The sequence below is a fragment of the Athene cunicularia genome, assembly GCF_003259725.1.
Source record: "Athene cunicularia isolate RWA chromosome 2 unlocalized genomic scaffold, athCun1 chr2_part1, whole genome shotgun sequence".
Lineage (NCBI taxonomy): Eukaryota > Metazoa > Chordata > Aves > Strigiformes > Strigidae > Athene > Athene cunicularia.
The window spans coordinates 93,598,456-93,622,567 of NW_020799095.1; the positions used below are offsets into that span (position 1 = coordinate 93,598,456).

The 24,112-nt window shown below is 37.0% G+C and overlaps 1 protein-coding gene across 1 annotated transcript in view; it reads right to left on the reverse strand.

The window, feature by feature from the left end:
• The window catches only part of DOK6 (docking protein 6), a gene marked incomplete at its 5' end in the record, with an annotated part of 156,967 nt that extends 134,094 nt beyond the window's left edge, over positions 1-22,873 (reverse strand). Inside the window, one exon of the mRNA XM_026841422.1 lies at positions 22,760-22,873. Within this exon, the coding sequence (XP_026697223.1) occupies positions 22,760-22,873 (114 nt within the window). The remainder of the gene's footprint in view (positions 1-22,759) is intronic.
• Between the last annotated feature and the right edge of the window lie 1,239 nt (positions 22,874-24,112).

Consider the following 24,112-nt stretch of genomic DNA (forward strand, 5'->3'; position numbering starts at 1 on the left):
TCTCTGAAATCATACTGTCTCCCTAGACACACAGAACTTCTTATAACTCCAATGTGATAGGCAAAGTTACATGAATTGCCTCTTTCAAACTCCCTGACTTTTATTTTCTTTTTTTAAAGCAAAGTTTTTTTAGCCATTCAGAATTTCACACAGAAATCACATTCCTCTTGTGTACATGTCACCACAGAAATGGACCTACTTCAAAATATCATGAAATATTGTGAGATACCTCTTCTGTTGTCAAATGCTTTAATGGTTTAACATGGGTAGCCAAAATATTTCTGTCAGTTAAAAAAAAAAAAAATTTAAAAAAAATATATCTTTTGCTTTGAAATACTTTGTTTTACAAGAATTTATTTTCCTGGAAATAATACTGTTTTAATCATAATATTTTGAGGATAAGGGGAATTTATACAGAAGTTAGGAAAATTAAATAATTTTACTGGGCAAAATAACAAAAAAGAGAAAAAAGTAACTGAGCTTTAGTACTCAGTCCTATCATAATATCTGAGAAAGCAGCAAATTTCACAGAATCACAGAATGGTTGAGGTTGGAAGGGATCTCTGTAGGTCATCTGGTCCAATACCCTGCTCAAACAGAATCACCTAGAACCAGTTGTCTGGACCATGTTTAGAAGGCATTTGAAAGTCTCCAAGGTGGAAGACTCAGCAACCGTCCTGGGCTACCTGTGTAAGTGCTCAGTCACCTTCACAGTAAAAAAGTGTTTCCTGATATTCAGAGGGAACCTCCTGTGTTTCAGCTTGTGTCCATTGCCTCTGGTCCTGTCACTAAGCACCACTGAAAAGCGCCTGGCTCTGTCTTGTCTAAACCCTTCAGGTGTAGAGAAAATACTCACTGCTGAGTATATAATGAATGAGCCTTCTCATCTCCAGGCTAAAAAGTATCAGCACTCTCGCCTTTCCCCATAGGAGAGATCCTCCAGTCCCCTCATCATCTTTGTGACCCTTCCCTGGACTCTTCAGCATATCCTCATCTCTCCTGTACTGGGAGCCCAGAACGGGACCCAGCACTCAAAGTGTGGCCACACCAGTGCTGAGTAGAGGAGAAGGGTCACCTCCCTCAATCTGCTAACAACACTCCTCCTAATGCAGCCCAGAATAGTTTCTTTGTTGCAGGAGCACCCTGCTGGCTCATGTATACCAAACCATGTACAAGTTGAAGAAGCAGTTCTTATCTCTTGGGCAAGTCAACAGCTTGACAGAAAAAAAACCCTAAGAGCAGTTAACATTTCAGAAACACGAGATGATACTAACAGCAAGAGAGGTTGTATTATCAAACAAGGCCCTGAGTATGTTATGTAATTTTTAATATCAAATAGAGATATTAAATTTTGCTTTCATGTTCATCTTTTGAAATTGTACTGAATGTTTCCCTCCACAATCAGAGCAGATAGATAGAGGCAAGAGTAATGATACTGTAAAATTCTATCCTCCCACTGTTAGAGAGAATCAAAGTTAACCAAACTCAGAATTCCGGGTTTAATGCCAATGAAGTATGAGTCAGTTTTCTATTCACTGAATATTTGCAATTAAAAAATAAACACCTGGGAGTTTATATTATTTATATGAGGGGAAAATGAACTTTGCCTTGGCAACCAGACTGCTTTATCACAGTGATTTTTAAAAGTGTGGTTTGAATTTTTATTTTTATTTTTTAAATAAATATATAAAACTTTTTAAAGGGGAAATAAATGTATCAAAACTACCAAAAAGACAAAAAAATCCTTAAAAAGCTATAACTTTCGGGAAATAATTTAAAACATCTCTTTGCAAACTTTAAGGTTTCAAATGGAAAATTTACCAGAAAGAAAAAGCCCTTTTTTTTATGAGTAGCGTATTAGGCATTTTTACCTTTTAAAGCCAGGAATGTTATACCAAAACATGCTCTCTGTGATATCATAACAGACTTATTGACAAAATACAGTCTGGTTCATTGAAAACATTGCTGTTCTTCACAACAACCAAACAGTATGCTGGAACTACCTAGACCATTTGTAACCTCGTACCAGTAAGAAGAAAAGAATAAAGGGAAAATTTAATGTGCTGTTACACCTGTAAGACTCTTACCTAGACTTCCCACCAAAAAATATGGAAATATTCTCACTGTGGAATTATATTTTCCTAAAACTTTGATAATATTAAAACCAACTCAAACCAACAAAAACTCTGAAAATAATTTTTCCCCTTTCCCCCCATTTTTATCCTTCTAGAACAAAATGAACTTCAACAACAAATAAAATCTCTAATATTACCTGTTTAGTGAGTGATCTTGCAAATAGATTTCTTCCCTTTCCTTATCTTTTACAGTTTCTTCCAGTAGGCTACATAGATCCTTTTGCATTAAGGTATGATTATGTAGCTTACAACTTTTCACTAATGTTAGTATGTTAACTTAGGCTTTCTTTTCTCTACTAGACGTTGGTGCTATCATTTAGTGCAGTACTCCATATGGCACTTAATGTGGTACACATTAGGGGCTCTTAGCACCTGGTCCATTTCTCAGTTCTCCTACTCCTCATCAATAATTCCTGCCTCATATGTCCATCACTCAGCAGCCCACACATACATTTAATTGCCTTTTTTTTTTTTTTTTTAATTTGGTTTCTTGATCTTTTCCTATACCCTAAAACCATTTTACTTGTTTCTAGAATGACAGTTGAACACTGCTTGAAGAAAAGATGTGGAGTAGTTACTTATATATAACAAACTTTTCTTTGCCAATATTTTTTTAATTCCACTTCTTTTTCATATCTAAAAGTGTTTTTCTTTCTTGGGGGCAGCAGAGGGGGGTGGGGTGGGGCTGGGTGGGTGTTGACATAGCTATAGCAGAGACATTCAACTCCTTCATTTCAGGTTAATATTTGATAAAAGGATATAACTCTGAAGGGCTACAAGGTAGGATAATTTCTAGGATTGGTAAAGGCAGCATCACACTCTTGCAAAATTAAACTAGGCTAGGCTTGCACCAGGGTCTCAAGGCTACCCATCAGTGTTCATTCCTGTAACTTGCTTCCTCTCAGCCAGGAATTTGGACAATCTCAAAGGTTCCACATCAGCACAGCTGAAAAGAATCGCACTTGATCTGTACACTGTTTCTTTGGGTGAGTCTCGGATTGTTCACCAAACTGCAAAACTTCTTTACATCAAGCACTGAAAAAGACCGTAAAAGACTCTATAGACACATTTCTGCCACTGTTGCTCATATATCTAGAGCACTTAAGAATCATTCAAATATTGCTCAGGTAATGCAGTGCACCTCCTCTCACCCTTGTTTTTCTTTATTTTGGCCTGTAAATAACTCCAGAACTTAAAACCTGTTTTGTGTTGGTATAATACCTCACCTAAACAGAGCACCGCTTTCTATAAAGAGCTTCTGCTTGCTTCCTTTAAGTAACTGTTATGTAGAATAGTAAAATCAATAATGACCATCACCTTGTAAATGCTGACTAGCCATATCTCGGTGGATCAATCATCAAAAAAAAAGAGAGAGAAAAAAAAAAAGAAAACAAATAGCTGCTTCTCTATATTATGATTGTATAAAAATATTACTATCTTTTTTTTTTTTTTCAAAAGAAAATAAATATAAAATATAGAACAATCATAAACCTTAAGAGCAAGAGGAAAAGCTGGAAAGGACTCCTCTAAAGGAACCAACAGTTAACAAATTTTATGTTATATGGTCAAAAAGATAAAAGGATCAGAGGAAGAAGAAAGCTTATGTCCTCACTGAGGAAAAAAAAAAAATCTTCACTTCCTTGAAGATTTTCTCTATAATATATCTTATGATAAGCATCTGTATCCTGAGAGGTTCACAGGAACTTGAAGTCACTTTTCTGCATGAAGATCCTAAACTTGATGCTAATACCAAATTGCTTCAATTCCCTACTCCCTGTCAGAATGCCCAAGCATTGCCTGATGCCAGGTGACTGAGTTACAACACTGAAGGATTGGTCTATATTGGTTTTAGTGCATTTCTGTGCCAACAGATTTGGGAAAGAGCTGAAAAACATCATGACAGATTTCAGAAGTCTAACTCCATTTTTCCCTAGCTAAACCAACCATCATTTAATTTCAGTAAAGTCATGCTGCAGATTCCTAGTAAATAATTCAAGTGCAGGAAAATTACTAACACAAGATGGTCTGTAGTGGCAGATAGCAACAGCCTAAACCCAGGCATGATTCCCAAGCAGAGGCTAATGATCAAGGAAATTATTCAGGATTGTTACATAGAAAATAAAACCTCTGAAGAGTAGACCCAGCCTTTGAAGTGGACAGTTACGTCTGGTTAGCCAGAATAGATCAGATTATAGGCTGCTAGTAACAAACTTTTGGTCTTTAGCCCATATCTGTCATGACACAATATTTCAGAACTCTTCCACTCTCCCAGTCTCAGCACTGGCTATTCATCCATGTGAAGAGCTTATTTTTACATGGGAAAGATACCCACATTTTTTCTGTCTGGGAATCTGTGACCCATGTTATAGCAATCTATATTCTTCTTTTTGAAAGTGCATTTGTTGACTAAATTACAGGAGATAATTATAAAATCATATTTTCATTATGTTGGTAAAATATTTTATATGACAAAACAGTCACTATCAATTCAACTTAAGATACCTACTCATTAAAATGTTTGGGAGTTTTGTTGTTTTATTTTTTTGCATCTTAATTACATTCTTTGATGTGAAAGGCTGTTAAATTACAAAATACACTTAATTTTAAAAAAGGCTCAGATTAACTGTGATGCATTGCTTCTTAATGGTCAACATAATTTGACATTCTTCTGATTACTTTCTTTGAAACTACATTTAGTTCTCTCAGAGAGGAAGGATTTTAGTATCAATTCAATACACTTTCTCTTGAATCCAACATACTTCATCTCTGACCTACACTGGATATTTATTTGTTTGCTTATTGTATTAAAAATCTGTTCTGGTCAGGGAGCTGAAGATCTAAAATCTGTGCTATCCGCTTTTGTGTTAATGGACATGTAAAGACTTTATGTATCTAACACATCTAGGGCTCTAGTGCCCAAATTGTATGTTTAAATAGATCAGATAATTCTTCCACAACTATAGAAATATTACTTCCAAATCACATATTACATTTGCATCGTTACAAAAAAATACAATTCTACAGTAAGTAAGAAAGGAGGTCCAGAAAAGATTGAAAACACAAAAATCATGCATAAAATCTCAAGTGCACCATTCTGGGTTATATCCTCTCTGAATTCTTCCAAATGCGTGCCTCCCATAAGAAATCGGGAGGGAAATGATTCTGCAATTCCATCTACTGAATGTTATTTCCACAGTGCAGAGTCCTGGAAATTGCTTGGGCAGAGGAAAAGGTCTGAATTTACATAAATGGATTTCTGATTTGCATTGCACACTACCTTCCTGTCATTTAATTTCTATCTAGAAAAAAAAAAAGAAGCAGAAGAGAGAGCTAAAAAATGTAATTGTTCATCCTCTTATTTCTTAATAATGGCCCACATAGTACCAGCTGTTGTATAATATCACGCAAGCAGTAATGTAACTGAGCAAAAGCCAACACAGTGGCAAGGAGCAGGGACTCTAGTGAATGATGCACAGACACAGACAACTACCTCAAACCAGAAACAGCATGACAACAATAAGAGAGCGATATAAGAAGCAAGAGTTACATTAACTATCATAGCAAGCAAAGGACAAAGGAGGCACCAATATGCTAACATTGCTCTGAATGCTGCTGCCAGTCTGCAAAATGAAAAAAGGAGATGCTGGCCCATTGCAGATGAAAGGACTAGAGAGGAGTATCTCAAAGAGAGCAAACATCTCCTTTCAGCTCAGTTTTCAGTCATCCTCTCTGCAGTTAGCAGTGTCTCCTTTTACATGGTTAAATCCAATTGCCACAGAGTAGAAGTTTTGTTACCACTTCAGACAGAGCTTCATGTGATTTTGGCTCTTAAAATAAGGCAGTGCGCTGCCTGAAAAGCATAAAGACCTTTGGGATTTGCCTAAGGTCTGCTTTAACAGACGCTCAGCCATCAAGGGAAGTGACTTTTCTGCTTTATTCAGTACTCATTAGATCACATCTGCAATACTGGGCCTGGTTTCAGCTCCCCAGTGCCATTGACAAACAAGAGTGAGTTGAGTAGAGCCCTCAGGACAGCCAGAGCTGGACCACCTGGCCTGTGGGGAGAGGTTGAGGGATGGTGGCTACTCCAGCCTTGTCACATCCCACTCAGACGAGGGGGAAAAGTGACTCAGATTCGCAAATCCCCAGTTGGAGCAGACAAGTCTCCAAGTTCAAGCATTTATTAACTACCCACAATGTACTAATTGAACACATGATAATTGGCTAAGTATATAGCAAGTTGTGGCTAGCAATATAATATGCCTTGCATTTCTTAATGGAAAAAGAGGGAGATAGAGGGAATGGGGAAGTACAGATGACTGGTCTGGGTTCCTGCACTAATCCCACCAGCGAGGGTTCCAGGAGGTGGCCGTTTTTTTCTCTGGCATCCCTCTTCTTCACTTCACTGCTCTCTCCAGACGGCTGGGGGGCAGAGGGGGGCCGAGAGAGAGAGAGAGCCCTTTCTTCTCCCCTTTGATTTATACCCACTTTCCTTGGGTCCGTCCCCTAGGTCGGCCCACATAGCTACGTATCCCATGTACAGGGAGGGGTAAGGTGTTTCCTGGGATGATGTAATTAGCATGATCATGTCAGCCCTTGTTAGCATATTGAGGGGTGTTAACTTTAATATGCATTTCGTGGATAATGAAGCAAAGTTCATTCACCGGACACATGGCCCTTGAAATTTGCCCATGTGCCCCAGAGGAGAGCCGTCCTGTCTCCACAGGGCTCTCTCCCCCAGCTGCATTGGGCAGTGTTATCGGCTTTGACCTCCAAAGAATGCACCCTTGACTCATAGTTTTGTCTTGCGAGTGCATAAGGCATTTCTTCAATCAGCCTCAACTTTTGCTTTCCCAGATTGTTTGTCTTAGTTTCTCACAGGCCTATTTCTCGTCTCTCACAAGCCTGCAGCAGGGCGGGCTTCAGGTGCACCTAACAGCAATTCCCCCCGCCCCGTGTCTGCAGGAAAGTTATCAAGGAGAGAGACAGGCTCTCCACAGCTGTGCCTCGTGGGAGGAAGAGGGACAATGGGCATAAACTGAGACAAGAGGTGTTCAGACTGATGAACAGCTTCAGATAAGAAGCAAGGTTTTCACCATGAAGAGAGCCCAGCAGTGGGACAGGCTGCCCAGAGAGGCTGTGTGATCTCCGTCCCTGGAAGTTTTCAAGACCCAAGTGGACAAAGCCCTGAGCAACGACATCTGATCTCAGAGCTGGATTGGACAAGAGACCTCCTGAGGCCCATTCACATCTGAATTAACCTGTGAGTCTAAGAAAGGGATGTTAACAGATGTGTAAGACTATTTGGACCCTTACAGGTTTAGGCAAACCCATATGGGATTAGGCATTTAGAGTATGTAAAATGAAACACATTTTGCTGACTCCAGCATATTCTGCACAAAAACAGCACATGACAATCAATGATAGGATTATGAGATGCAAGAGACTGAAAAGCAAGACTTAAGATTGAAAAGTACTAAGAAGCAGAGAGAAATGAGAAACCTATTTCATGAAAGAATAGCAAAACTTAAAAGTTTGCAAGAGGAACATAAGAAGGGAGAAAAGAAATCCCAAGATCAGAAAAGTGAAAGAACGGATCACACAAAAGCAAAACCAATTCACAAAGAAAACAGAAGAGTTTTCCCCATCTCTGCATGCAGATTTATCCTTGGAAGAAGATGAGTTGTTATGGTAACAACACTCTTCAGGACTTTTGCCAAAGACTGGTATATCAACCTCCACATTATGCCTCTGGGGCAGGTCTCCAGCTGCTATTTCAGAGGAATAAGGGTTTAAGAAACTGCTATCAAGTGAACGTTCATTCCTCTAAGCACTAAGTGGAAACCATACCTATAACAGCAGTAAGAATTTTATTTGTTAACTGAAAAAGTGGATAATAAAAACAAACAAACAAAAATAGTGATGGAATGAATGTGTATATTAAAAATAAATCAGGCTAAGTATAAGCCAGTAATGTCAGGCCAAGAAAGTGAAGTTTGATGGGAAGAAATATGCATAAATCTGATAGAAGAGGGATACTGAACAATTTCTTATGGAATTCCAGATAAAATTGAGATTTTTTTAAAAAATGAGAAAGTTTCAATTTTTCAGTATTTTGGGAGAATGTAGATTACATTATGTAAAGTTAGACTAAATATAAAATAATTATTTTAATTTCTCAACATTTAAATAAATGTAAAAAGAAAGAGAAAATCTCCATCTTTTCTCTAGTTTTCACTATTGCTAAGTATTGCTAAATAACAGTATTACTGACTTTCGTATGGGCTACAACATGGGTACTCAGATTCATGCTATATTCTAACTGACCACTTACCATGTAAGCACTTACAAACTCTTCACTTTGCCTCAATGAAATCTAAAAAAATTAAGGATGCAAATCAAATTTAATTGATAAGCTTTTGTTATGCTGCTTTAAATGCTATATTGTTTCTCAGTGTCTGTATATCTAACCTACCTGGGCAGAATAAGCATATTAAGTCATACCAGCTACCTCTAACAGGCAAAGAAGAAGGGGTTTTGCCAAGCCAAGTTACTTTATTTTCTCTCAAACTGCACTGCTGTAATACTACCAGGACTGAGTTGCTGCCTAATCTTATTGGATTATTCTGGTTTTGGCTGGTATCCTGGTGTTTTAAAGCAATAGTTAAAATGTAACCAGTTCCTGTGTATGTGGATCTCTTCATTTAACAAACATTTTAATTAGGATTTTTAAACATATACTGAAATGCCTTCACACTTCAAAGGGTATTTTTATAGACAGTCATTTGTAATATAAAAATCCCAGTTGTCCCCAATCCCATTTTCTCACTATCTAAAGAACCTTTGAATTTTTTTCCAATCTGACCTTTCATTTTGATGTGCAAACTGAATGTCAGTGTTAGCATAGCATTAAAAAAAAAGTGGAAAAAAAGCGCCTTCTGTAAAAGTAAGCGATGACAAAATTTAAAGTAACTAGTGCCTTAATAATAAAAGAACACTCTCAGTTGAAACCCAGGTTCACACTTGAAAAATAACACCACACCAGAGAGATGGCAGAGAGGGAAGATGAATCACAACTGAAATAAAATAGGTTTCCCAATTATCTTTCCAAATTTCATCTACAATAAAAAAAAAAGATACTGTCAATATCAAACATTCTGATAGAGTTACTAGGTATCCAAACAGTAGCACTGTGCTATGCCTGAGAAACAAAATGGGGCATTCCATTAGTTTAGTTTAATTATCCAAGTAGAGTAATAAGAATACTTCACAATGAATGTGTAAATGAATTAGATCATTATATGATATTTTTAATAAATTTATGAGGGTATTAAAATATACTGGACAGTTAGAAGCTGTTTCAATTTTTAAGAAATTTCACTTCTAGCATTCTCAAAGTACATGATTATGCACAGGCCTTTTCTAGTTTCAGCCCAAAGGTATTGTTTAATTAAAAGGAATATGTTATTGATCTTCAAGGAAAAAGAAAAGGAGAAATGTATTTTTCCAAAACTTCTTTTAAATTTTCCTCTTGGTTTATTTAAATTGGCTGACCTGTAATAATTCCCAAACTTATCTTGTTAAATAAACTCAATTAAAAATAAGTGTTTATTAACACAGACTACATTTGAAAACAAATTACAAGCAAAGACATGCTTAAAAAATATAAGTTTCTTGAACGCAGTAAGTGATGGGTATATTAGTCTTTCTGTTAAACTGCTAGGTATAAACCTAACTATGAAATCGCTCACCACATTGACAAAGTGGGTCAGGAGTGTTAGAGGATATAAGTAACTGTAGGCTTTCAATGCACATAAATTATTTTCATTGTATCTATTCTGTACATTATGCCAATGGCTGAGCTGTAGGTTTAATTCCCCTTCCTACCCCTTGCAAATGGTGAAAGCATCCAGTTTAGGCTGTAGCTGCCTTTAGTCAGAACTTGAAGCCATGGGCAAGCCTTGGGTCTAAATTAGCTGAGAAAGGCTGGTTTACTTCCATTGTACCACTCACAGGGGAAATAAAAATCACGGTTGAGAGGCACGTCATGATGCTGGTTTTAAGGACCTCTCAGATGCTGGGTATACACTGAAATATCAAGAGCTATATTAAAAAACCCCAGAAATTACATTAACGAGGAAAGAAGAAGAGACGTCATCAACTTTGCCCTCCCCATTCCTTGCTCTTCTAACTTGATCCCAAAGGTCATGAAGCTGCACACAAGCCCAGGATTCAGCTGGGGACTGAATGGGGACCCCATAGCTGACTGTGGACAACAGAAAGTAATACAAGCCCATGCATGAACATATACAAGCACAACCACAGAGATATCCACTAACTTATTATACTGTTTTGGTTTTTAGAAAGATTAAAACAATAAATACAAACCCACCACAAAACGACTATTATTTAGAAAACTTTACTCCTGTTAATTTTTAAAGGGTGTAAATATGCCTCAATGTCTTTAGAAATAAACCCCATCCCAATCCAACAATAACAAAACTGTCATTTTGATGTTGTTCTTAATATAAACATATATATTAAAAGCATTTCAGATACTCTGAAGGTAATATTAACAGCACTGTATTACCTATGAGGTTCTTGATGCTAATCAGAAAAACACATCAACTAGATGAAAAAAAGATATAAAAAGAAAATTTATGACAGCACATGCCTGTACATGTGTGTGTACATGTACACTCAAAGTGGTCCAGAATTCCTTAGGAAAAAAATGTGAAAGTGAGAAAAATGCAATAGAGAACCTGAGAGGAAAAAAAAAAAAAAAATAGCATGCAGTAATTTGAAAAAGAAGAAAAGGTAAAATTCTGAACAAGAATTTAACCCTTCTTTTAGGATCTTTTTCAAAAGAAATAGTTTTAGGTTTTTGACAAACTTTTGGAAATGTTTTTACTTTATTTACTTCTAAAATTAACTAAAACTTGTTAGCTGATAATTTGAAAATTCTTTTAGCTTAACTGTCATTAGGGATAAATTGATTTTGAATATCTATTATGACAACTACATACAGCTACATTTTCAACTCTAATGTATTTTTAATAACCTTCATCAACCAGTGATTTGAATTTCAAATTTCCTTCTATGAAGAAGTAAAAATTAGATAGGTTTCTGCCAAGTTTCATAATAAATTGCTCTTTATTTACGTTGCAAAGCTTCCCTTACTATAAGCAAATCAAAACCTTAAATGAAACCTAGTACTCATATGAGTTATTATATTACATCTCCTGTTATTAAGAGAAACTAAATTACAGTGACAAACCTGTCTGTCCTCCCTGGTACCCCATAACACGATGGTTGTACCTGTCTGCTTCTTTTATAGCTATTGCACAAGGCCCCATGTCTCTTCCTATTTCCACATCACAATGGTAAACATTCCTCCAACAACACAGACACAATTCAGAGTAGTTTCAAGGGAAAATTTTGTCATTAAGAATAAAAAATATCCTCACATAACATTTCTTTACTAGTGTTATAAACAGCAGGCTATATAATTATATTTTTAACTTTCATCATGAGCTTTTATTATTTATGTAGTATACTTACTTTCTACACTTAAACAGTGAGAATAGACACACACAATATTGGAAAAAATAACAAATGCACAGTCAAGTGCTGAAGGCTAGGAAAGGAAGACTTAAGTATTACTTTGATTACTAGTTCAATAGGTCCAGTCCAGTATTTTCCTGTTGTTTATATGGTGGTGGGCCCCACTGGGTCTGATCTCTGTGTGTTGACACAAATAAATACCTTTATGTTTATTGGAACCCCTTCCATATGTATTATGATACACATTGTCTTAATTATATGATTGCATTTGATTTTTTAAAACTATTTTTCACCTCAGCCAGAATAAATTATAAATACCATTCTGTTAAATAGAGACTTTCTAAATTATGTCTGATTCTCATATCTTCATACTGTTTTTCTGACAATGGTATACTGGTTACACTCTGTTTTTTCTCAGGGTTCTTCCATAATGGACGTTACACAAATACATTACACAAAGATTGTTTCACAAATATTCATTTATTTTCACACCTTCCTCACTTCTGAGAGGCGTGGATCATATTGTCAGGGAAGGAAGAAAGAAACTGTATGGTGAAAAAAAATGAAAGCAAAAATTTGTCCTTTAAACTTCCACTCTGAATTTGAGATATCCAGTATTCAGTTATCAATAATTCCATTGAAAAGGGAAGCTTAGTAAGTGCAAATCTACATAGCAAAGCCCAGCTTCTTTATATCCTAGCTCAACTGTTTCTTCTCCCCAAGGACCAGTGGACACCTCCTTCAGAGACTTTATTTCCAGTTTCTCTTCTCAGAAGTACCTATCCCCCAGTTTCACCTAGGTACCTGGTACTAAAACCTACTCCCAAACACAGGGTCTTCTTATTTCAGAATGTGTCACTCCTGGGAAATGTCTGAGAAGTGCACACCTCCCATCTGCTGAAACATGACGTAGGTAATCAGAGAACAATCTGCTTTGATGCAAAACTCTGAACAATCCCTCTTGCTTTCTCTTAATGTGCATCTGTCCTGCTGCACTGATACTCCGCCCCAGATATAATTGAGCTGAAGAGAAAAAATACATCCATACTCTTTGCTTCCTTGTCCACCTCTCTTACTGAGATTTTTATTTCTGTACCAGTCTCCTTGGTTTTGTGCAAAAACAATTATTAATATGCTCTTTCTTCAACACCTCCCCATCCCATTCTTGCCTTTAGCATTTCTCATATTAACTTCTACAACAGCCAGCTTTCCATCCGTGAGAAGCTCTTGGTTTTTCTCCCAGATATCTAAATGATGAGGTGCTTTCATAGAGTGCTGGAGCATTTATCCCTTTATTTTTCTCTCACGCTCTAACATTTGGTCTATTTCTGCTCTAAGTTTTAATTCAACAGTTTTCCTTTCCAAGTGACCTAGGTGCCAGAGGATTTACAGAGAATGGCTCCATGATCTCATCTCAAACACCTGACCCTGTACTAGTCTTCAAAAATAACAAGTAGCTATTGGAGTGAATGTCAGGCTTTAGCCCTGAAAGAACTGGCGGGAATAGATTACATCACTCAAGAGAAAAAATTATCTGAATTTCCATCATACAGAAAGCTTCATAGATGACATGAGACATTTCAGCTGTCAAAGTCAGAAGTGTTTCTAACAAACATGCACAAAATACAGGTTTGCAAAAGCTTTAAACTTTGCCAAAACATGGCTAGATTTTCATGGCAAAACCAGAACATACATAACTGACACACAAACCATTGTGTTCTCTTCTGTAAAGCAATAACACTAAAGGAGTTGAAAGAAAAGATCTCTCGAGAGTGTTTTAAGAGACACTAGGATGCTTAAGTACATTTTTTTCATCACTAGAAGTAACTAAAATATACTCAGGAGATGGCAGGACCAGTTTGACACAATACATGCCACACAGGGATATATCAAGAGCTTGTAGCAACTTTAATGACACATACTTCATGGTTCACATAGAACTCTAGGTTGAAGGAACCCTGGAGATCATCTGGTCCAACCATGAAAGCATGGCCTTAGATAAGGTTATACAAGGCCCTGCCAAGCTAGGTCTATAAGACTTCCAGGGAGGAAATACTGACCTCTCTAGTCAGCCTGCTCTGATGTTTAGTTGTTCACATGGCTAATATTTTTTTTTCTCCTTATACCCAGTAATTTCTCCTGAAGCAACCTCTGGCCCATTGCCTCTTGTCCTTTCCCTGCACATCCTTTAGAAGAGAGCATCTCTGATTCTCACCTCAGCCACCTCATCAAAACTGGAAGGCTAGTGCATACCCAGTTCCTTCAACCTTTCTTCATATGTCAGGTTCTTCAACCTCCAATTTCCTCACTGGCCCACTGCTGGACCCTCTCAGCATTTTCAGTGTCTCCCCTGGATAAAGCAGTGAGAGGACCACAGCTGGACACAATATTCCAGATATGGCGTTACAAGCACTCAGTAGGGAGGAGCTTTCCTAGTTGAGAGTCCTCAGCCTGCTGCCCATACTCCTGCTGAGGCAGCCCAGGACACGGTTTGCCTTCATTGCTGCCAGGGCACATGCTGGCACTGCCCAACAGGACCCTTGGGGCCTTTTCAGCAGCCCTCCAATCACTCAGTCCCCAGCCTCTTCTGTTGCTTCAGTTATTAGGTCTCAGGTGCAGGACTTCCTGTTTAGCTTTGTAGAGATTATGGTGCCTCCATCTCTGAAGATATTAAAATCCAAGTGGATGTGACCATGAGCAATATGATCTGACTGATGCTGCTTTGAGCAGACGATTGAACTAGATGGACTCCATAGGTCCCTTTCAAACTTACTTTTCTATGGGCAAAACGCTGGGGTTTCAACCCCAAGACCCAAATTAAGGCTGATGTGGGTGATTCCCACAGCCCTTCACAAAGGGGGGGTGAGTTTACCTTTAAGCTTCCCTCCAGGGTGCGGCAGCCTTGCAGGGAGAGCCATGAGGTAAATGAGCCCCAGGTGTCTGCACTGAGTAACCAAAGGTCAGGTGTCCCACTTGGGGATAAAAGCTGGGACCACTTGCAGGCAGGGGCAGTGTCTGTGTGTGAGGTGGATGTCCTGTGCAGAGTTCCCTGTTGGGGAAGGACCTCCTGCCTCCCTGGGACTGGGCTCCAGTCAGGTCTGGCTTTTGTTAAGTGTGGGCTGTGTAGAGATTCAGTATGTGGCTTCCTTGGGCTTATGTATTTGGCTGGTTGACTTGGTTGTCTCCTGTCCCTGCTATGGGAGACTGCATTTCACCATTTATTCCACCCATTGTTGGTTGTGTGGTGTCATTGTTGGGGTCAGTGGGATTGATGTTGATTAAGTATAATCTGACTTGTTTGTACCCCCAGTGCTCACCCATGTACTGACTCTTTTGTATCAAATACAATCTGGTTATTGGTTCATCTTTATGCTGGCTGTGTCCTTTATGCTAGGCCTGATAATTGGCAAAACAATGGGTCAGTGACATTTTGAGCCTTATGCTATAAAAGTATTTTTCTTCCCTCCCCCCACCCCCTCCTGCTGCTGAAATGCTCAAATGTTCCTCTCCTATCCAATAATATTTTTTACAGTAAAAAGTTCAGTCTTCCAGCTTGTTTTAAGACTTGGTATGATGGGAATACAGGTTCCTGTTTAAATGGCTGTTTTATAAGAGTGTCCCTTTTGTGGCAAAACTGTGCCCATACTCCAGTACTGCTATGAGATTAGTGTACAAGGATCTTGGTATAAGAACCACCACTAAGATGTCAACAAGTTGCTTTACGTTACCAGTAGAGACTAAGATACTATGTTTACTTTTGACTGCATTTGTTCCCTCAATACTTATTTTCAGCCACTGATGTCACTGCTGAGGAATTCAAAGTTGCCCACTGACATCACTTTATTTACCCTGTGAACTGACAATTCTAATTAACACTCTTCAAGGTTAGAAGGATGAGTTAGAAGGGTGCCTTCAAGGTTTAGAAAGATTAGTAGAGTCCTACCTGGGAAGATACTCAGAGGGTCACTGAAGCATTTTTAGGTCCATGTTAATAGGAGATCAAAGTCCTCTCAGCAAGATCAGTTTGTAGATTTCTTCACAACATTGTTGAGGAAAGATGTTGCTGCCTTAATACAATCTTTGTTAAAAGATTTTGTTTTTTTAGTTTGCATGCTGCCCCTTGTGCTCAGACTCTATTAGCTTTATTACCAGCACAGCTCCAATTATTCCTGCAATTTGCTTTTTGGTGCATGGAATGCTTGCTTTGAACAATTACATTGTTCAGATACTTCTATATTGCAGTAATTATCAGATCTCTCTTAAAAATCTTTTTTTTTGGTGTCCAGAACTAAGAAATTTTACTAAGTTATTCATTTTAATCTTTTGAATAGTAGCTGCTCATAAAAGCAATGTCCTTTGTAACCTCCCCATACCAAACAGATGATTTTGCTAGATGACAAGATATTATTTGAAAATGCTGTAAACAAATATTTGAAGAGAACTACAAGCCAAAATGGGGAAAAATAAGGATACAGTTTTCAGGAAAATTTAGTTATCTCTACTTTGGAAGATTTGGCACAATAAGGGTGCAAAAAACACACAAAGTACATTTGGGCACCTCTTTCAACCTCAAAGAGCAAAGAATTACAAAACTTGTTAAGTTCTCAATTATTTGCATATAAAAACTTGCAAAATATTATTCAAAACTAACATAGCCACGCACATTCACTGGGCTCCTAAGAAAATACTACACTGAGATCACTACTTTGAAATTTTCAGGAAGAAGTTCTGGGCAATAAAATATGATCACATTCCTAAAGAACAAGCATAAGGGGAGAAGAGGGTAAGGACAAAATTGTCTAAATTTGGGATTGTTCTCAAAGTAAAAATCCAGTATCTGTGAATGTGACTAGATCTTCATAAGGTCTTCATATTTATCTTTTGTTTAATATGAATTTGTAAGTGAGTTTAACCAGATGAGAAATTAAAGACTTACTGAGGGAATTTAGATCAACTAAGAGTGGAAGCAGAATGGTCAACACAGCAAAACCAGACAGGATTGAATTTGAGATTTTGAAAAACAGAAAGCATAACCATTATTTAAAAAAAAAAAAACAAAAAAAAAAACTAGGAAGGGGAATTCAAATAATATTCAAATTTGGATACAAATCAAGTGTTTTATGAAAAAAGTGCAAAAACTCAAGCCTAACAATTTCATTTTGATAGATGTTTGGACAACTTTCTTTTGAGAATGCCTTTGCAGATGAGAAGCAATGCAACATCATGAGTAATAATAGTAGCATCCCAGATTATAGAGGTCCATAAGGAGACTTGCATAACTTCTGATTTGTAGTGAACATGAGCAACACAAGAGGCTGAAATGCTCCACAATAAAGCAGGACACATGGATTAAACTAGAATAAATGGTAGGCTAGTCCACATTTCTTTAGCAAAACGAATCTTTATTTAGGCAACCTGGCAGTGGCCAGAAAACACTGAGAAAAAAATAAACCCGAAGGTATCTGAGTAAGTGGAAATGATCAGAGAGAAGTTCTTATGAGGATTATGATAATGCTACCATATGTAAATATTTTTATCTTTTATTTTAGAGTTGTAATTATATTTGAGAATAATATGGGCTGGTACATAAATGATTGCAAAATTTAGTGTTTGCAAAGTTATCAGGAATTCACTTATCCTGAAATATTTTGAAGTGAATAACGAGCTCTTGGTTTAAGATCATCTCAATTAGATACTAGCAGCTGTGCTGTAGAAGAATAAATATCTTATTGTTCCTGTGTGCTGGGATTTTAAGCAAAAAAAGAACCTCTCCCCTCCTTCCTCTTACAAGACAGGACTCTGAACACACTATAGAACCTCTGGGTGTATGCTTGTGCATGCATGTGCACAGGAGATCTTATTGCCAAGAGATGTTCAAGAAACCACTGTAGCTGATATAAGAACTTGCCATAAATCACTGGGATTGCATTACATAAATCACCATATTTCTGAAACTAGTATTTAGCGTTCAACAAGTTTCTTCAGGACAATCAGGCAGTGAAAATAAGTGTAATGTACGTCCCCTTGTGTGGCCCTGGGCAGAAATTTAATTTAGTAGATTACGTTTAGAAGGCTACTGCTATTATTTTTCTTGATTATTATTTACTTCTGTGGACACATATTATGTAACATGTGCTTAAGACCATCTGTTCCATATATATTTTTGACTATCAGACGTCATTGCTAAAATGTGCAATTTATTTTATTTTGCAATTGCACATTTATATAAAGCACATCATAATTGAACATAATAACAGAAAAAAACCAAATACCAAACAAATCTAAAAGTCTTATCCTACTTTAATCTTGCAAACTTAAAACTCGAAACCTTAGAGGCAGCAGCTGCTGACACAATCTTAACAGAACAATCTCTCATATTGGAAAGATTAAATCAGTAAGTCTTCAACTCTTTGCCAGACATCACCTATTTATTTATTTGAAGGGTGAGCATGCCAGCACTGACAGATACAAGCTTCTCTTGCTCTGAGACAGCTATATCTTGTCAGAGACAGACCCAAGTCACTCTACCTTCACTTTGTGTGATGGCAATTTACCTTATTAGTGAAAGAGAATCATGCATTAATGGAACTAGAAATCTTACAAGGAATGGAAGAATCCACATCTCTTGGTTCCCCTTTTGGAGTTTATGGACTACCATTAGTAATTCAGCTATGTCACCCTTAAGTTTCCTTTGGGCTCTTGAATGAATAGGTTCTCCATATTTTGCTAGTGACCATTCTGTGTAGCTGGGGCTGAATTATCTATGATCAAATTTATGATACAGAGACTTCTCTGCAGAATCCTACCTTGCCTACCCACACCAGGGCATGCCAGTTTCCTCTAGAGTAAACCCCAATGCAAATGTGCTCATTTCTACTCTTTCTTGCACATTTCCTTTATACTCCTGGTTAGGTGCTCCTCAAGCTCTACTTTGCTCTTTCTAATTCTCTTTTAACAATTAATTGGGCAGCTGTGTAATGCTTTCTAGTTTATTTGGATATGTTTCAGGTTTTGAAGTTTGATCTCTCATTTCTAGTAACCTTCACGCTGCTACTTAGCGACTCTGACTTCTTGTAACGCTCCTGGCCAGCCACTCCTCATGGGTAACAGGCACTGGTACTGTCTGATCAGCATGTCTCCAAAGCCTGAAAGAATTTCACTTTTTACCTACCTTTTATCTTCTCTAACAAAAATAAGAAAGCTTGTTACTTATGCCCTCTCTCAAGTTGGTAAAGCTGTGGTGTCTGGTTTTGGCCTTTCCTGATAGTGTAGGAACAGCTACCAAGAACATACCTACCTCTGGGACAGGTGCAGAGCTATTGCCAGTTTATGCCCTCTTTAGAGGGAGCAAGGGGAGTAAACACAGCTGTTCTGCACAACCTCTACAATGAATGTTCAAGGGAAAACAGTCCAGCTATAACTTACCTAAGCAAGAGGGTAATGATCTAAACTTACAGTAATGAGAAGTTTTAATTTGATACCAGAAACTAGAATGAACAGATGAGGTCATGTTTCGGCTATTGAGTGTAATATTCACTGTTAGTGTCAGGAGGCACTTGCCTATAAAAACTAATGCCATTACTGTTATTTATAATAAGAAAATTATTAGGAAAAAGCATAACAGCATTAGAGAATTACAGAATAACAAAAAATCCCACATATTTTCTACATATTAGGGAGGGGTGGGAGAGTCCAGTTTCTAAAGAGGCAAGCTTATTTGCTCATTAATAAATATTTGTTTAGCATATGAAAAAAAAGAATCTGTATTTTTATTTTTCTTAGCTTTGTGCTACCAGTCCTGGGTTTTGTGTTTTTTTAGCTCCTATCATTCCCATTGCCCAGTACACAGGTTTATTACCTAAGTATAGGAGGTACATAGCCATCCAGGTAAAGTGCCTTAAACAGGAATTTGATCTGAGCTGCATTTCAAGCTCAAACATGGAAAAGTGGAGATCTTGGTGAGTTACTTATATTGGGGTGCTGTTTGTGATCCTGAATACTGATTTGAATGCAAATAAATAGAAGGTATTAATTTTTGTTCTGTTTCCACTTGAGAGGTAAAATTTTCTCCTGTAACTACACATGGAACTTGAGAATCTGCACAGTACAATCTAGTGAGACTATGTGCTATTCCTAGACCTCCTCCAAAGGTAACATAGACTGATCTAAAGGTCTGGAGGACGAGAGTTTCTAGAGAGTCCCAGTACATTCTGAGTCCCTCTCTGCACCAATCCCTTTCTTCTACTAGATATAAAGAGATTGTACAGGTATATGGGTCTCATGAATATTAGTGTGTGATCAGAGCCTTTCACTCTTTCAGGTGTGCTGTCCTTTCATAAGGAGTCTGGCTTGCAACTTCTATTTTAATATTCCTTAAAATCCATTCTTAGTTTTCAGAGCTACCCTTCAGCTTTGCACACGAGATACCCTCCTTACATTTTGTGAGTGAATAAGGAAACAGACAATTTCAAAACAGGGCTAACAGTTTGCACTGGATAGAAATATGAATTTTGAAGTACTTCAAAACATATCAAAGCAATAAGCAGCTCTAGAAAAGAAAGAGAATCAGGATATTCCGATGCAATATCAACTATCAAATAACTATGTTTTGTCCTGTAATGACCTTCACTGTTCCCTCAATAGTGATGCTTAATGACTATTCACAACCCATGCACATCTACTTCACCACTAATTCATTTATCAGAATGGAGAAATCATTATGAAAGAATAAAATATCCCTAAAAAAAAAAAACCAAACAAGCCTGATAATAAGATAATAAGATACAGTGTTTCTATTTGCTAATAATATAACTTTAGAACTTATTTCATGACTTTATTTGAAAAATGGGTATAATCCAAGTGAATGGATACAATTCTTTTTTTCCCAGAAACCCAATATCTTTTTGAATAGAAAAGAGTTTCCATTTCTTTTTCTTCCCCCTCCCTGCCCCAAAGAGTGGAATAAGAGGGGAAAAAAGTGATAAAGAACACCACCCCACTTTCTATTTGCTTATGTTACAAGCGATGGGCCACACTTCCATCAATACTACAACATGCAGTTGCATCTGTATCTGTTATTTTTTAAATTTCTCAAACAATTCTTATACGTCACATGATTCTCCTACAAAGACAACAGTTGAGAAGCAACATATAGAGTTGTTCCTGAATCCTTTTACACATAAAGTATGCTGTAGGCAATAACATGCTCAAAAAAAATTTAAAAAAAAACCAAACACAAAATCTCCCCCAAAAGCTCCACACTCATCCTTCTGCCCTGTTGCTAATAGATGAAGACCTTATAGTTAAGGGAACTCCTTGGGATTTTAGCCATCACTAAGCTATTGTATGGGGTCTGGCTGCGACAGAGTTAGTTTTCCCATAGCAGCTCTCATAGTGCTGTGCTTTGTATTGGTAGCTAGAAAAGTGTTCTTAACATACCGGTGTTTTGGCTACTGGTGAGCAGTGCCTGCACAGCATCGAGACTCTAAAATTCTGCCTCCTAACCAGGAGGCTGGGGATGGCCAAGATCTTGGAAGCAGATATAACCAGGACAGCTGACCCAAACTGACTAAAGATATATCCCATACTATATGATATCTTCTCAGCAATAAAACCTAAGAGAGGAGGAGCAGGGGTGCATTCATTATTACAACATTGGTCTTCCAGAGCAACTGCTACATGTATTGAAGCCCTGCTGCCCATGATGTGGCTGAACATGGCCTGGTGATGGGCAGAAGAGAATAAATCTCTTGTTTTCCTTTGCTTCCATGCATGGCCTTTGCTATTGCTTTATTAAACTGCCTTTATCTTGACCATCTTATTTTCTGTCCTGATAAGAAGGGGAGTGATACAGCAGCTTGGTGGGTGCCTGGCATGCAGCTGGGGTCAACCCACCACAGCTATCAGTCTAAACCATCCAATGAATCCTTTTAAAGACCCATCATTAAGTTACAGCTTGAAAGTATTTTTTTTTTTTTTTTTAATTTATGTTGAAGAATGCCTTTTACCCAGTGTGGATCTACTACACATGGGAGCAAACATTGCCATTGTGGTAACTCAGTGAAAGTGTCAACAGTCTAGTACATATTCAGTCCTAAACCTGGATACCAATATAAGATCAGAAGTTGGATTTTTGGCTATATGAAATTACTGGGACTCTTTTTCTTAGAAAATATTCACAGGATAATTGCATGCTTTTTTTTTTTTTTTTTTTTTTTTTTTTTTTTATACCAAAAGGTTACTGGAACTTAAAGGATAATTTGTAGTTTCATGATAATAAGCATCAGACTTGCCTTCAAGAGATCTAGACTTACATCCACACTCTTTCCCTGCTTGCTATGTGGGCTGGGTTAAGTCATCTTTGCGTTTCAACTTGCCAGTTGTAATGTAATATCTAACATTGACTGACATAAAGCTGAAGGTGACTGGATAGAAGACAATAGTACAAGCACAGAGCCCTGCCCTATTTTAGGATTAGCTAATTTGAAGTCTACTGACTGACCTGGGGAGCTGATAACAGCAATTTACAAGACAAAAACCTGGGCTTGAATATCTTGTTTTCCATCACAGAAGTGATAGTGACAGAGAAAGACGGGAGAATCTCATTCAGTGAATCCTGAATTTTTACCTTTAAAAATCCTTTCTGTTGACAGAGCTTGTAAATCTTGAAGAGTTCTGGGAAAAATGTTCATATTCAACCAGTGTCACCATTACAATCAAGGCATTTAGCACTTTCAGAATGTGTTTAATAGTTAATAACTAATGGCTAAGCATTTGATTAAGCAGGCAATTTTACTCATTTCCAAAATACTAATGTTTAAAGAAAAAAAAATAGTCTGTCACTTCACACACATTGGGGGTTTGTGATCATCTGAAGAAAAAAGTGTGATATCTTACCTTCATCACTGAAATTTACAGATGTTTTACTGTGCTTTTAGTGTCAGGATTGCAACCGGATTCTCACTGTATTGTTTGCAAATTACACATATCAAGAACACAGTCTTCTCAGTGAAGAATGATAAACACATAATGCTTCAGTTCTCAAGAAAGACATGACATACCTTGTGAAAGTTCCTGAAATACGCTGCCTTCTCATCTGGAAATTTTTCTAGCCTCCTGGGTCCTTTACTGGAAGCCTTCTTGAAAACTAACCAATAACGCCTGAAAATCTGCAAACAAAATCAATGGATTATATTAGCTTTTCTTCATAGTTTTTATTTAAAGCTTTTCTTTAAAGGTGGGCAGTATCACAACTGCATTCAGTTACATAACTGACTCAGGAAGAAATTTAAAAATGGCAGTATTTTATTTTAGAAGCCCAGAAAATCATGAGAGCATCAATTATTTCTACACAAGTAATACCAACTCATCAATTTATATGTATTGATTGTCAGTCCTTTGTAGACTTTTTAGCTTCTATTTCTTTCATGCATACAAATTTGACAGTTCCTGAGATGCAAGTAAATCCGTAACTTTGACTATGAAAAGAATTATAAGGTTGTAATTTATACTCTATTTCTATAAGAGTATCAATACCATTGAGAAACATTCATTGCAGCTTTTAACACAACATAGTAATCAGCAGTTAGGATAAGCTTGTATGCACAGAAAATAAAACCCAAGGTTGAAATAACCACCAATGTGACCATTACTGGACAACAACATCTAGCTCTCTCAGTTCAATGACAAACTTGCTAAGGAAAAACTATGCAGATTATTAAAGTTTGGGAACATGTAGTGAAAAATAAAATCCTCCAGAAAACACAAACCAAAACAATATTATCCTCTCATTTTAATGATAAACACATTAAATTTTGCTTAAAATTAATTTTTAAGAAATTAGGGTACTTTATTTTACTATTTACCAAGCATTCTGATGGTATTGCCATAACCAAAAGTTTAAAATCAGGATTGAATTATCAAGTAAGAATACGTTTGTAGTTCAAAGAGAATATAATTAAGGGTAATTCTCCAGACTACATTATGCAAGCAAGGGATTAGACATTAATCTACTTTTATAAACTAATAAAATAGTTTACTTAATTCTCCTCTTCAGTACTTGCACAGCTCTATAAACAGTATCATATGGAATTTTATATTATTTCAAGGATACATTGAAAACCAAAAAATATTAGTATTGGTTCCACTGGCCATATGTGAAAAAGTTTTACTTCTTCAGAAATTCTATTAAATTTAATGACACAAGACAAGAAGTACAGTACTATTTAATTTGGATCAACATATTTCCCATTACAAAAACAAAACAAAAAAATAAAAATCAAGGAAATACGAACAGGAAGAGCTAAAATACGGAGTCTTTCCCTCAGCGTGATGCTGTCTAAACCGAGTATAAGTAACAAATACAGTGTCATGAAAATAATTAAGCTTATTAACCACATTGTGATATAATACTG